At 33.4% G+C, this 17025-nt stretch overlaps 1 protein-coding gene across 2 annotated transcripts in view; it reads right to left on the minus strand.

Moving 5' to 3' along the window:
- The window catches only part of mgmt (O-6-methylguanine-DNA methyltransferase), an 86702-nt gene that overhangs the window by 13340 nt on the left and 56337 nt on the right, over positions 1-17025 (minus strand). For both annotated transcript variants that reach the window (XM_088917139.1, XM_088917140.1), the window contains one exon: positions 7125-7285. In XM_088917139.1, coding sequence (XP_088773265.1) covers positions 7125-7285 — 161 coding nt within the window. The remainder of the gene's footprint in view (positions 1-7124; positions 7286-17025) is intronic.

Consider the following 17025-nt stretch of genomic DNA (forward strand, 5'->3'; position numbering starts at 1 on the left):
AGTTAATGAAAGGTTTAAAACACTGTGTGAAGGGTCAAGACCCTGTTTTGCTGAGGACCACCAGTGTCAATTGTTTAAATATGGGTTGAAGGGACCCTCTGAAATCTTAGCTGTGCATGCACCTTAGACATGCCATAAAGATGTTTCAGGTCATTAAATTCCATCAGGAAGCAGATTAAGCTGGTATTGCTGACTTGGGAACAGGGGAGGCTGGACTGAATATAGAGAAAGGTGTCTCTATCGATTACCTAAAACCAATCACATGCTTTTATGTTTACCATTTTAGCAAATATTTACAGATAAGTGTGAATTGTGTGTTGGCTGATTGCTGCTCAGAAGACTGTGAAATTGTGCAGTTTTTTTGGATGAAAACTTTAAAAGTCCAGTGGCTTCTCACTGAAGCCAGCAGGGTCTATTTAAAATTGAGTACATAAGACCTAGGTCTAGATAATGAAAACTTTGTGTTAAGATTACCAATTATTTGGCATGGCTATTAGAAACTGAACACCACTTTATATTTCTGAAGAACCTTTTAAGAACTTAAGTAATATGTAAATATTTTCCAACTATAAACAACTTCACTAATTTATGACTTTCAGGATTTGTTTGCATAGCTGGTGAAAGCCCTTCAGTAAATTCTTATTGTAGCTTCAGTATTGCAAAAGGGAGTTTTTAACAAAAGATTATTTATAGATGTTGAATATAACACATACAGTATATAATACTATTTTGTATTGAACTACCATTTTATTTTGTATCAAAAGAAAAAAAATATCTTTATAAATAAGATAATTATCACAGATGTTTACTGTCTACTTCTGTGCACAGAAAACAGATTTGGATAATATTATAATAATCCAACTTCATATAATTCTTGTCATCTGGAAACATCCCTTGCAAGTTGCAAAGAAACATTACACTGTTTTTCTTGACAGATGCACCCAAAAAGTTCACTGACTTTCTTTGATGCATATACAATAATTTCTTTTATATTATGGCCCATGCCTTTGTGCCACAAATAAAATAAAAAGGTTACTACAGGAATCTAAAGTGTCAAACAATGCAACCTTAAGAAGCTTTAACATTAGAATCCAGAACATAGCTGTGTATGAAATTCCAAACATACCTTACAAAATTGGGAAGAAAAGTTTTTTTTGCTGCTTAAGATGCTTAAGTTATACATTTCCTTTCACTGATCTCTCTTCCTTATCTCATTTACTGAAGGGCAATGTTGCAGTCTGGCACATTGCCGCAGATGAAAGAACATCTATTTCTTTAACTTTAGGGATCCATGCATAGGAAAACCAACAAAGTCTGGCTGTTCATCTGATTACAAGATACTGTGGAAACTTTCATTTTCCTGATTCCTCTTAACATCATAGAAAAAAATCCAGTGTCTTATCCAGTGCTTTTCTGAGAAGGTGATTAAAACGCGTAAAGGAATGGTATCATTGGAGCTCTCAGAGAGCCCTTCCTTCTGCTCACTGAGAAAAGATATCCTCATCCTTTTCTTGAGGATGCATAATTAATGAAAATGAGAGTATGCATAATTCTGGAAACCTTGCTTCCCTTGTTCAAACGCAAGGATAAAAATATTCTCCCCCCCCAGCCTCCTAAGCTCACATAAATACTATGATGAAGGGTGCAGAAGACATATGGTGAAATGTGTTACCAGAAGAAGCTTCTTTTCAGTGTTATTGGAGTATGTCTAAGTGTTGGAATTTCTGATCATTCCACCTTTTTAAGAATGTGCTCTACATTATTTATTTTTTTATCATATGAAAGCAAAGTTCCATTCATTTTAAATTCTGTGTATTCCACCCCTTTTAAGCTCAAAATTCAAATTGATTCTTGTATGAAGGGAAACTGCTCAAAGCTGACTAGATGCTTAAAAAGACGAAGAAATGTGAAAGGAAAATAAAAACAAAACAACCTGTATGGTCTAAGGACACACAGAAGTCACTGCATTAATTGATACACTTGTGTGACATCAATTAAGTGATCACACAAGAAAACCTAATGAAGAAGGTGAACAGTACTTAATGCTTAAATAACAGTTTGTGGTTTTACAGCAAACATCAAACAGAGGTAATGAACTTTTCTTTAAACAAGGTTTAATTGCTTTACTAGCCACAAAATGTTTACTGTCCTAACAACTTAGGGCAACACAGAAGAATAGGAACAAAGAAACACCATTAGGTCAACATTTGAATACAGTAGCTGACATATGGAAAGTTTCAGCCATAAACACAGTATAGTATATACAAATAGTATATTACTAGACTGCTCTGTATACTGTATGCTTATATACAGTACTGCAATAAGTAGTTTTATTAACTTCTTTAATTTACTATTACTGTAGTCACTAACCAGTGTGTAGGAAAAATATAAAAAGAAAATAGAAACGTCTTAATATGTTGTATCTTTAAAAATCAAAAAAAAAAGGATAAACCAGTAAAACACTCTTAAATATCCAATTAACTTGGGGCCTGATATGCTTTTGTTTTATTTATCTGGGCAACAGACTTATATGAAACCTGAATGTGCTAATTTAATAATAATGTACTGTAATAAAAAAGAAGTTACAGTATCTCTATGAGGCATAATTTGTCCATTTTCACTGTTGAGATATTGGTGACTAGCTGTCAACGCATAATTGGCATTGAGCATTTGCTGGGGAAAGAGCAGTGTCTTAGAAGTGAAAAAAATATTATGACTCTCGACGGAAGTGACAGTGACTCTGATTCCATGTTTAACGAAATAATGAGAACATGTTACTGAGGAAAGTGTCAGTGTTTTAGAGACTGTCATCTGGCAGTGATTAAATTGAAAATGTGTGTTCTTCATATAGTGGATTTGATAGCCTTTTTTAACTTGTGTTACAGAGCAAAACAGAAGATATGAATGAAATAATGTTTTTTTTTATTTTTTGCAGAAATAAAGTGTGCATGTAGTTTATTGTAAACATTTACAGAATGCATAGTTCTTTGAAGGCTGCTTTGGTGAGATCTAAAAAATTAAGCAAGGCTGGGTCTGGTCAGGATCTGGATGGGAGATCCTGAAGCAAATCAGTTTGCTATTGACTGTTGTGTTTGTAGACCAAATAGGTGGCACAATTCCCACTGGACTGCAAATTCTAAACCAGTGACACAGCAGGACATCAAGGGACTCTCTTTCTAATAAGATCTTAAACCAGGGCCCTGACTATATGTAGTCATTAAAGATCCCCTGGGTCTACTAAAAGTGAACTGTAACTAAGTACAAAATTATACTTTACCACTATGGATTATGTGTTGAGGTTTTTGACCAGCGATGTTCATGCAAATAATCAAATAGCTCTATCTCTCAGTTCACATAACACTGCAATACAAGAGAACAGGAGTAATCTGCAAATTAACAGCAGTAATTATTTTGATTGTAATTTAAACATATTTAAAGCAGAAAGAGGGCTTAAAGTACATAAGCTATTACATGACTAGGCAAAATAAACAAATCAGGTATAGTAAATTATATTTTTTTTAAATGTTGTTTGATCCCAATAAACAAAAGTATTTCAAATAGTAAATACAGAACTCATTGCACATTAAAATACAGATTTACAAATTAATTTGTGTTTACTGTTATTATTAGTTTTCCAAGCTTGATAATGATATTGCTGTTTTCCAATTCCACACATGTACTGCAACTATGCTATTATTACTTGATGTTACTTTATTCTCCATGTGCAAAGTTCAATAGGTACCAGCATCTTTAATAACAGATTGGAGAGGTTACTTCATGACATACATGGTACTGCATGTACATCAAGTTCATTATTGCCTCCCCTTGATTTTGCATACTAACTGTGAAACCTTGTCAATCAAAATCTAGAGAGACAGCCTTTATGCTTTCCATAAACAAGTGAAAATCTAGGCAGAAAAACTGATGACAGTTGGAAAAAAAGGTACTATTGATTTTTTTTTAATTCAATGATTCCTATTGAAATAACTGTAAATTGTGCAATATTTTCTGTGCTCGAAAAAAAAAAATTCTGTTCACCCGTGTATTAGGACAATTAGAAGCTTAAAGCAAACTACTAAAATATAAAAGGCACACTTATTCTTGTACTAGTCCATTCTGTAACACTAGAAAGTACATCAAAAAGTGTTAATGGTTTCAATATTTAGCTGCTGCAGGGAAGCGCTCTATAAAGACGACAGAAAAAACCCAGCTAATGGCTGTGTCTCGCCATTAAAATGAAAAGCTTAATGCATCTTATAATCAGAGCACAATTTGCAAATCATTAAGAGAAATGTAAGATTCCATTAAAATACAAATCAAGAATCCCTCACCGGACTAATAATCTTTTTGATAATATTTTGCATTTTACTACGTCTGTTCCCCATATACAGCCACTGCAAATGATCAGTTCTTCAACCTGCTATTTACAACAGCCCACCACTTTAACGAGAGAGGGAGAGGAGTATAATCTTCTATTCAGAGCAGGTACTAATGAAGAATTCCATATATTCTGAAATTTAATTAAAACCCCAAAGATTTCAAATTAGATGCAATTTGAACTGCCTGGGGCAGAAATACATGCACTTGCGTGGCAAGGGTATCACACTGAAAGTTGATATCGTAATTGGTCTTGATGTATTTTTGTGTTGCCAGGCTGAAGCACAGAGCTCATAACCATATAAAAATTCTCTGTAGATTACCTGCTCATTGAAAATGCCATCACTCAGGTAGTTCTCTACTAAATTACCATGCTACTAAAATGCACAAAGTGATTCGAAGAGAAGCCTGGCACAGCTGGCCGACGCTGCCAATGAGTTATGCATGCGTTGCTGCTGCCTTTTTTCTTCGTAAAATATGCTCAGTTGAATATTAAAATATAATTGGCATTCAACCTAAGTAGCTTAAACCATTTTGTTATTTTCTTTTAAAATGATTTGGCTCCTCCACAGTTATTATTTTCAAAGAAGCAATTCATAGTCTAATGACACTAAGGTAATCAAAAAGATTTTTATTCTCAGATAAGCATCCTGGAAGTGAAAGGATACTTTTATACATTGCCTTCTTGATTTTTTTTGTTTAAAAAATCCTTTGAGCATCTATTCTTTCCAGCATGCTCTAAGTCTGAATTATCCTGTGAAAATAGTGAGGGACATCTCAGTTCGTGAAATGCCATTTTCCCCCTCTTCATATATTTTTAACTAGTAGAGCATAAATATTTTCAGAAGCATGCATAAAACATTCCATTTTAAGGAATGAGTTGTGTATGGCCAAAAACATTTAAAATCAGTTTAATCAGGAAAATCATATCCTTTATATTTTATTTTCATTTTAATCTAATAAACACATACTGTATACCTTATCACGTCCATCCTGGAAAAGCCTCGAATTTGCTAAATGCTTCGAAAGTGTGTGACTCACACAAAAATCTTGAGACTTTCTGAATGTCTATTTATTGAATAAAATGAAATGCGTTAGATGTCAAAGGCAGTTCAATAATTATTAGGTGTGACCTCCACTTCAGTACAATCACAGAAGGGCAGAAGCTTGTAAAAAGACTTTAAAAGCATTTAACAAAGTAGTATCGCTCTGCCTATCAGAGACATTCTCACTTGAAATTGTAAAATATGTACCTGCCAATCACTTAAATTTAAATTTCCTGTTGACAGGGATGAGATGCTGGAAGATGGAAATATGATAACTTGTCATCTCATCATAGAAATGCCATGTCCAGCAGCGTGAGAAACCAATAATTTAGCAAAACCACCCAGTTTCAAAATAACTTTTAATATGGGGAAAAAATGTTAAATATAGATGTCTGCTGATGTTTCAGGAGTGACAGTGCCATCTGTCTTTTTGATGGAAATGGATGACTAAAAAATGTGTTTCTGATATACTACATACTTTTAATACACATCTTAATAAACTTATGAATACTAATTGACTGGATTATATCAGCTACACCCCTACAACACAAAAACATTCAATATGGCTGAGACAGTTTTAAAATGAACCAAATAACTGAGGCACTGATTTCATTTTAAGCAAAATGGCAAACTGGTATCTTTTGTTTGATATTCAAATATCACTGTAAATTTCATGTAAGCATTATTAATTAAGGTTAGAATTATAATTAATAATATTTAGGTTTCTGCAATTTCCCTCACGGGATCAATAAAGTATCTATCTAGAAAAGTAAAAAATGACACATTAACACCATAAATAGAATACTTCATCAGCAAAGCAAATGTTTCTAAATATAAATCTAATTACAGTATGTCTGCAGTGTAGTTTATCTTCAATCATCTAATTCAGAAAGACACCTCAAAGAACATGTGCTGTATGGTATTTAAAGGACTTCTCAATGGGGGTTTGAGTTCAGAGCTCGCAGTGTGTCTCAGTTAAATGTCTGAAATCTTTAAAGAATGCCTTAACACACAATTAAAAATTAAAATTATGCTTTTTTGGCTACTTAGTTTTATATTAATATAAATCTATTGCACAGCTCTGATTCTAGAATTTCTCGTATATATACTTCGGGTTTATTTCTTTAGCCTCACTAGTTTATTTCATTTTAAAACTGTGGTGATTTCATTCACATCCTACCCCCTTCCAACACACACAAAACTATCAATACACAAATTACTTATAATTTGTTTAAATCAGCAATTCTTTTATTTAATACAGCACTAATGAAGGGCTGTCCAGTGCTGACTAATTGTCACCAGTCTGTTCAAGGAATGTAAGTAATCATCCATTCTTAAGACTCCTTCCCTCTGGTTTTGGCAAAAGGACAGTCCAGGCTAACAATAGGCTCATTGAAACTTTACAGTCATTCAGATGTGCTCACTTTTAAAACTTTCAGCCAACAAATGTCAAGAGTTGAACTGCATCATTTTTAGCACCTGTGCCAAGAATTATGGAAAGCTGGGCCAAAACTAACACAGCCTCTTGGAACAGTGAGAGATTACTAACCCTCATAACTGCTCTATGTTATGTGCTGTCTCTTATTTCAGGCACTATAAAATACACTTATGGCACAGTAAGTGAAGGAAGAGTATGATGTAACTGACAGTTAAAACTAAAGCAAAACACTTCAACATGAAAAATATTTTTTTCTTACAAACCTTCTTGAAAAATGGGATGATGCAAGGCAGGCAGTGGAAGCTTCTCTATTGTTCTAGGGTTGTAAAAATAGGCTTGGAGCCACTCTGTACACAGTTGCAATTGGGCTGTCATCCCCTCCTGGCCTTCACAAACTACACAAGCGAAGGATGCCATTTCATTCCTGCAAAGGTGATGACATTTGCTTAGCAATCACAATTAGAGGATGTCTCTGCAAACTTTATTGCATCAAAAGCTTGATGTGGATGAAGAACATTTAATTCATACATCTTTACATTCAAACCAAACAGCAGTGAGTCCTGATTTTATTTTGCTGGTCTTTTGAGAGCTGCTGTAAATATCTGTTAATTTTGTTTTTCTTACACAGGTCTTCTGACAACAGCAAGATGCTTAAGTAACTCCAGTAATTATTAATGCATTAATATTTACTATAGTAAAAATGGCAACTGGTGAATTCTAACTAGGTGTGTGAGAAGTGCCAGCAGTCAGCATTAGAGTACATCACTTTCTGCCAAGTTATGCAACTTTTGTTCCAGTACACAGTAGTAAGATTTTTCTCATGTGCAGTGATAAATCAATCCCATTTTTATATAAAACTAAATATTCCTTACATTAAAATCCTATATTAATACACCATATACTATACAGAATTATGTAATAATACAATTTTAATTCTGAATTTTTAGAATCAAAATGGTAGCTTAGTAAGAGCCAGTGAGGTCTGACTGAAGTGGTGAGGGACACATTGAGACTGCCATTCATGGCCACTGGCTAGGAAAATAGCAAGGTTTCAACACCTCGACATACCATTTTGACTTCCACTGCTGATGACAATCTAAGCACACTGAGACAGACAAGATCCAGTAGGATAAGAGTTTGAAAAGTGAATCTGGATACATTTTTGGGACCAGAAATTTATAACTGGTTTTACAACCCTTTTGTGTGAACAAGAGATCAGTGGAAATTTGAGAGCACATATGTTTTTTGTGTGTGTCGGCGGGGGTGGTGGGTGAGTGGGGGGAGTTACTTTTGATTGATTTAAAGTATAAAAAATAACAGGAACCAAAAGACATTATTATACACACTTAAGCGGTACACCAGCGCACACAAAGGACAGAGGAGGTAAATAAGGCAAAAATTATTTCAGCCTAATGCTCATTGGGGATGTCTTCAGATAATGTCCATTTGATTTTCCTTAAATCCCAAGGTCCCTTGAACTATGGGAGTTCAAATATGTATTAAAATAATACATATTATGCTATATTATCATTAATAGTAACGGTAACATGCAGCATAGGCTATGATTTCATCTTGGGGAGTGAAGTAAATAAATGCAATGCTTTTAATTTAATGATTAACTTGAAAGTTTACTTTAATAAAAACAAGCTTCCTTCTCAGGATGCATTAAGTTTATAACAGCAGTCAAATCCAGTGTTACATGTTTTGGACTGCATTTTGTAAGCCAGCGTAAACTTATTTATTTTTTTCTTACACATTTTATTAATATACTCTTAATATATCACAACTTAATGTTTTGTAAAACCTCTTCTTTGACAGTTAAATTAGAAAAAAACTCCCAAACTGGAAAAAAACTCCCAAACTGTAGATGAATAATTTAGTCCCTAATGATTAAAAAACAATTACAATATGCAGAGCTATCAGGTTAAATTTTATTCAAATGCTGGCTGCACTTGTGTTTTCTCCTGTTTTTTTTTTCTATCAATGAAACCCATGAGGTTTAAACATAATTCATTATGTATGAGGCCCAACTTACAGTACTTGACTGTTGATTAATAGAAAGTTTGCAGTATGTACATTTGCAACACTGTTTGCATACAATATACCACCTTATTGTTTCACTAGACTAATTATTTATAAAAATGAATACTTGAAAATACTGTTTATTAAAGACACGCATCTATTCTTGGTATGGCCCAAAGGGCAGTGTAGAATGAAGATTTTTCACTTCATCTGACAGCTTCAAAATGTAGTTATTAATACTGTAAATTTGACACTAAAAGGGCAAACAGACATTTTCTTTTACCAACCTAGGGGCTGTTTAAAGTGTTACTTTGCATTATGCATAAATATGAGTTGTTAGACAACACCAATCTCATTTTAATTCATTTGAACATTCATTTGACAGTACTGATAATTTCTGAAAAGAATAGTCCATGTGACACTATCTGTGTCTAATACATATACATACACACATAAAATACTATTTAGTTAAAATAATATTCATGGAATACTGCATTTGATTCTAAATGGAAAAGAAATAATTAGGAAATAAAAAATGATTGGGAAGAAATAACAGTTTTTATATATACAGTATATGTATTGCAATAAGACATGATACGAATACAACATCAAGTATAGAAAACTGCTACAGAATCACAAAGTCATACTTGAAAATGTATGCAACAAATAATGCATGTTAAAGGTATAAGGGCAGCTGAATTTCCCAAAGCATTAACCTCAGATCATTATAATAAAGTTCAGTTTTGAAAGTGGGAAAAAAGGAAATCTTATTAAATAGTTCAGGTCAGAAATCCTGCATTGAAGAACATTTTTGTCCACTGTTATTTAAAACAAAACTTTTATTATTTATTTTTAGTGCAGGTTTGAGAGGTATCTGTCAGCAGTCTGCATATCGAATCAGTTAAGCTCTTCAGTGGAATACCGAAGACTGCCATCTCAAATTCCAGAAGAGGCTGAGACTTCAGCCAGCATCCCCTTGGATGTCTCAGTTTTGCCAGTTGTCATCTTCGCAGTGAAAAGTCCCAGTGAAAATCTTGCCTTGGGAAGAAAATACTGAGATAACAAGGAATAAGTAGTAAAAGGAGCTTTACTAGCCTATCCTTTTAACTAGAGTAGCTCTTTCGAGGGGATCAGATTCAGAACAGTATGGGGGGAAAATAATATTAAAAATCAAAATCCAACTACAGAGGTAGGCAAAGCTATGCTGAAAAAGATCACGTCACCCCAGGGCATGACTTTGGAGTGGCACCCTGAGTTGGTCTGCACAGCTACAATAAAAAAAAAATCCTCACTTTGTTAGTGCATGCTTTGTTACCCGCAAGGAAAAATTTCAAACATTGGGGCACAAATTACAAATTACTTACACATGTAAGTAGTGTTTAAAGTTATACTTGGCTTTGTGAAAGACCTAGGTCAGTCATATTTAATTGGCACAAAAAAAGCTAAATCTCATTTATCCACCCTGTGAACAATATTATAAATCAATCCCTAGCTGTTGTTCAGACAGCAAAACAAAACACAAGAGTATTAAAAAGGCACTTTGACCTAAAAGTTTGGGCAAAAATTGAATTCTCTGGTTTCTCACTTCAAGTTGTAGAAATTGCATATAGAAAGTCATTGAAAGTTCTGACATACTCAGTGACTGCCAACTGATGAATCAAACAAGAAAAATTACAGGCAATATTAGGCTGTGACCTCTCCGCCATAAATCATTGCATCTAATTAGATCCATCTTTGTGAAGGATTGCACAGCAGAAGACCCATAAAAACTCCTATAATCTACGATAGATTGCACAGAAATGTCTCAAGCCTGACTTTGCAAACACATTTGAGTTAGCAAAAACATAAAGCGACTTATAAGCAATAAATACATTAAATGAATGTAATTTTCTATCATCAGTAACTGCTCATAATAATTAGTAAATACTATGTTTTGTGTGCAGGAAACATGATTTAGTATTTGGTTTAAAAAATGTAAGATTTTCTAAAAAACAAAAAATTAAAAGTGTTGGCATAGAAACCAAGAAGTTGTAACTAAATCACATTTATAGGAAACATTTCTTACCAACCTCATTGAGTCCCTGAAATGTGACTTATACCTGTAGGCCTAAAGTCTGACGCAATCACATGTGTATTAAAAAACATCTGGACTGGACCCTCAAGTACTTAACAACTAGTGTCCTTTTTTCTAATATGCCTTTTCTTACAAAAATTCTGGAAATGGCACTGGCAACTCAAATACAATCTCATCTTGCTTCTAATGAGCCCTTTGAACTTGAAGTGTGGGGGTTCAGACAATGAAATAGCCCTTGGAAAGTAGTTAATGATTTGCTGATGGTTTCTAACTCTGGTCATTTAATTTTATTCTCCTTCTGGATGTAAGTGAAGCTTTGATACTGATAATCTTGGTCTCCTACTGAAGCTCATGGAAAATTAGGAATGACTGGTACAGTATGTCCCTTCGATGATTTGGAGTTTAACTGGCAAACAGGAGTCAACACATTATTCTCGTCTGTTTGAAATCTGATGTTATTCCACCTGTTCAGGGTGTTCCACAGGGTTCTGTTTTGTAACCTTCTTTTTATTAGTTAGATGTTGCTTCTTGATCAGATTATTTGGCATCATGGTTTTGGGTTTCACTGCATGCAAATGTGACAAGACTGAGCTTATGCTCATTGGCTCCCAACAACACTTTTGCAAGGTTAGTGAATTAAGTGTTGTTCTTGTTGTTGATAAAAAGTCATTATCTTTGTTTTAGGAAAATATTTAAATTATACCCTTGACAGGAGTTAGGAAATTTGGTGTTAAATTTTACCTACTGTTGTCATTTGAAATGCAAATTAAATATGTCATAATGGTATCTTTTTTGCATCTGTGTATCACTGCTTGGTGGAGGTGAAATGCTTTGTCTAGTGAAATATTGACGAGTGTTCATTAAGAGTAGATTAGTATCAATTAAGTACTAGAGAGTCTACTACGGTAATAATTTGGACTGATAATGTCCAAAGTTCTGTGGCACTTGTGCTATCTAAAACTAATTTATATCATAGTCACAGATGGTAATGTCTCTGTAGATTCTACATGGGGTCAAGCACCACCAACATTTTGATCACACTATTGTTACTATTGTGTACGTCTTTTGGAGATCACCATAGGACAGCACTTACACAATACTATAAAACTATTATGTTTTTTTTCCAGATTTAATAGTTAGTTTATCTGACTGTTAATCACGATTCGGTTGTTGTTATCATAAACAAATCAGCAGTAACTGATGTTTAACCTGAAGATGTATCTTTCAGACTTTACAGAAAAAGTACATATCAACCATCAACATTCATGTGGCTTATCCTTAACGGCTGGAAGGGAAAGGCTTTTTTAAAAATTTTTAACATACAAAAGGTAGGAGATGAATAAACTTTTCTACAAAGGCAGAATCTGCATTTTTTAGAATGGATTTGACGGATGGCATCAAGCAATTGAAGGGTTTCAAAAGCTTGAAAAATCTGACTGTCTCTACGAAGCCTCTAGTAAAATAATTAACATGCAAACTGTGTATGAGGGTCCATTACGACAAGGGAAACAAAAGACATTTTGGTGTCCTGTAGATCTGGAGATACAGTTTCACTGGACAATGAAGTCACCATAAATAACTTCATTATTGGAGAGCAACGCAGATGAACAAGGCCTTCACAACAGTATGAATCCTGATAAAAATTGTTTACTGCTTCTTACCATTAATGAATGATAATGCTTTGTTAACATAAATACATTTTAAGGCAAACATACCCAACAATTTTGAAAAGTTATACCTATTCTCTTCATCAGAATGTAACTTCTGTACTGTGTGAACTGCACTGGCTCCCTGTGAAATTTAGGGCAAAGTTTAAAGTTCCCCTGCTCATGTACAAGGCACGAGACTAATTCCAAGTTATCTGAGACTTGCAGACATTCTTACACTACCACAGATAAAGCTACATAATGGGCAATAGAACCTTTTTGCTACCTAAACACATTACAAAATGAGAGACTGTTGACATTTTAAAAACTCACTTAAAGGCTTTTGTGTTCTGAGCTATGTAATCCTACAACAAAAATTATTTACAGTAGTTTCCTCGTGGTTATAGTGAATCGTGGTAAGCATTTAACTTACCATTTATAGTATCTTTTTATCATATCATTAATTACACTAATAGTCTTGCATTGTTAAATTACACAATTTTTACTATAACATGGGGCTTTTTGCATAGTTTAAGAAACATTCTTTGAAAGGACAAAAGATATTACAATTCACCTACATAAAATGTAATGAATTGGTGGTAAGCCATTGAGGGCATAGCCATTACTTAACACATTATCATGGGTTAAAAAGGGAAATTGGCCTAGTTGGTTCTCAAAGGAATAGTTGACTTACAGTAAAACCCAGCAGAGACTTAAAAGGTTATTTAAAAGTATAGCTTCAAACAAAACTAGGAGTGGTGATCCGCTCTGTGATACTGCTACCTTTGGACTCCCCACAGGTGAGAATGCAGAAAAATGTGGAGCACAAGGAATATTTGCTCCATGGTATGCAGAGTGTTAGCAGCATTTATTTCTCTTCACACTCCACCTGTGTCATTGCTTGCTATGCTTGATAAGTAAAAACAAAACATGTATACCACCTGCTGATTTCCTTTTTTTTGGGGTCAAAAGCATAAGCATCTTCCTGGGGCCAAACAACTGGAACCGCTTCCCTATTGGTGTCATTGTTATCCAGCTGTTTAGACAAATAACTCCCAGAAAAAAATGTCTTTGCTATTTTGTATTACTTATCTTTATTGAGATTCATTTATGTTCTTTTTCTTTGAAATATTAAGTTGGGTGCAATAACTAAAATTATAAACAAAAATACTGATAGGCCAAGACTTCGTGGTATCTTACACAAGTTTTTAAATTCAAAGTGATTGTTTAGAAATCTATTAATATAGAGTATACAGTAGTGATGAGTAAATGGGACACAGGAAAGTTGTTTCTATTCCTCTTGAAGTGATACATGAGTGAAGGTAGTGGACAAAGTCAACTTATGATTAGTGTTGCCAAGCGATGTGCTTTAAAAAGAAAAATGAGGGGCCATCCCAGTTTCTTTTAAAACACTAAACAGATACTGTATGAAAGTACCAAGTGAAGCATACAACTAGTATCAATTTTATTGATAACTCCCTTCATGGAAGAACAAGAGATGGCACAGACAAAAACCATATTGAATACATCCCAAAAAAAATTGTATTAGTTTTATTTTTCACTGCAGATGCTGGTATTCTTTCTATTTATTCTTTCATTTTACAGATTACACACTGTATCTAAAGCTGAAGGGTATGTAATTTGTGCTTTGTGCATCTGTCGTAAGGGTATGTTTTTTGTGATTCCCCAGTCAAATTGCACATACAGTACAGTACAATTATTTATGCCTCAAAATTGTGCAAAATACTTATCAGTAGCAATTCTCATTTATTTAGGAACATTCTGGCTGATAATTCACAGACTAAACAAATTTGTTTATTATATGGCACAAGTCCCTTAGTATGTCTACTACACTAATTTTTAAATCACCTAGTAAATTGTATAGTCCTCTTCTAGCCTGGGGCATGCTGCAGGCATCCTCCCAAGGAGAAAAAAAAATATGTGAGAGCTGTGTAATAAAAATGTAAAAATAAAGTTTGTTTTGAGATGACAGAACATTAACCTCATACATATATATTAAAAAGTTTTGTATCATCTCTTTCACTTTTGCTGTATATATATATGTCCTAGTTAATCAGACATATTTACTGTATTATTCCTTAATGGACTTGAAACAGAACACAAATTTAAACTATCAGATATTTTAACAGTATTGTTATTAAACTGTTGTCCAGACAACATCTGAACTTTGATACTGTTTTGATATGAAAGTTTAAGATTTCAACAATTAATAAAATAAACAAAAAAATGATGTAGACACCACTGGTTGTCAAAGTTTTGACTATTTCCACTATCCTGATTACTTTAACAAAGCTTATTTAGCATAGTTTGTACAATATATTACAATTAGGTAATCCAACACACAGCAAGGAGTATTTGGTTGCAAAAAAAGAATGTTAAAGTAGGTTCTGGTAAGCATTTTACATATAATTCATCTTTACAGAAGAACAGAATAATTTAATCAGATATATTTATTACTTATACCCTAATGGACTTGAGTCAGAACACATTCAGATTTAATTAATAGTTTTGAAACATTAAATTGTGCTTATATATGTAGCAATCATTAAAGAAATGGACAAATCATCTGTGTGTTTTGTTTATTTCTTTAATTATTGTTATATATAATAAAAGTAACAGAATATTTACATATTTTATGATCAATCCCAACCTAACTGCCCTAATGAAGTTAATCCTTCATTAACTTAAATCAACAAAAACAGTGGATTAATTGTCCAAAACACGTACATTGCACAGTCCACTGGGAAGGTTATGTCTGTTCTCCATGTTTGTTAGCATTCACAGATATTTGTTCCCAAGAAACAGAAGCCTTGGAAAGGATTGTGCTTTTGGAAAGTCATTAATTGCCTTAATTAACATTGAATTTTTCTGTCAAGTTTTATCTGAAACATATTTCAATTTTTTTCATTCTTTCTTTGTATTTAAGAAACAATCACATTTGTTGTAAGAAGAGTTTTGGTTAAAAAAATATAATAGGTGACAGAACCACCTAAAGGAAAACTATGTTTTCAATCCAGATCTGTTCATATATATGACCTAAAGACAACACATTTAAAGTGGAACCGCGAGGTTAGACTGTGATTGACAGAAAGGATTACCAAGATGCTGATTTAGCTGTGGATTATCTAGACAATTCATCACCATATCAATGAAAAAAGCTTAAAAATAGCATGCTGTATATTCAAAGGAATACCATGGAATAAATTTTCTGAAAACAGGGTTTTGAAATTGGGAGTGAATTACTAATCAGGCTTGGAATTTTGTATGATGGATACCCTTAACTTCCTTTTGTTCACATTCATCATTGGTAGTCCTTAAATAGTACTTTATTCTGAGTCTAGTGGTTATACTGTTTAAATAATCTACCTATATCACTCCAAAATAAAGTATTCAAAATAATGGACACAATTTAAAAGACATTATTTTATTTATTTTTTCAACGGACAAGAGAAAATCATGCAGTGGCATTAATTGAGACCTCTTCTATGGGAAATATTTATAATGCTTCATCATCCCAGCAGTCACACATTACTGCCATGTATTTATGCAGGCTAGATCCTTGTGAATGTATCACAAATGTTCCTCATTTCAATAGGTTATCTACATTAATTAGACAATGTGCTAAGTAATCTATCTCTGATTTCAAATCAGATATATTCATGGAACAAGGAAGTGCTTCTAGTGTATTTGCATCTTTTCATTGTTTATTTCATATATATATAAAATACATTTAGATGATTTATGGAGATTTCTTGTACAGAATCTGTAGACCAAAACTAATACATGCACCCTTGTGTGTGTGATTAAAGTAACAATCTCAAGACCTGGTGCATTTTGAAAAGTCAAAAGTCGCTGTGAAAGTCAGTTTTTTGGTGTCTGTGGTAAGTAAATGCTGTTCGTAAGCTGTGTAAAAGTATATCCTGTTTACTATTTTCTGTTCTTTAAACACTATGACTTAAAGGAAGCTGAAGAATAAATCCTTAGCCGTCTTCTGGAGAGTGTAATACAATGCATACTTGTAGTCAGAAAGACTAAAAAGGGCTAAAACATTATGTGACATGTGAAGGTCCTATCAGAACATTCTTTTCTAAACGTGCATTATTGGTACATAGACCTCAAGCTGGGTTATAGGTGAATTTGTGTTGCACATCCATTAACTTGTGTACAGGGTTATAAATAAATGATATTACCACTTAAGTGGCTTTTGTGTAAATTGGTTTATACTGTTTCATATAAATAATACAGTTTTTTTGTTATCCACCATGACTGTTTTTTTTGTGATTTATCCACAGCTAAACTTACACCTTTGCAGGAAACAATTCTTTTTAAAAAACACACAATGTCCTTGTGTCTTTCACCACTTCTGACTGTTAACCATAATGCAATATATCTGAGCAAGGT

The sequence above is a fragment of the Atractosteus spatula genome, chromosome 5 (assembly GCF_055471065.1).
Source record: "Atractosteus spatula isolate fAtrSpa1 chromosome 5, fAtrSpa1.hap1, whole genome shotgun sequence".
Lineage (NCBI taxonomy): Eukaryota > Metazoa > Chordata > Actinopteri > Semionotiformes > Lepisosteidae > Atractosteus > Atractosteus spatula.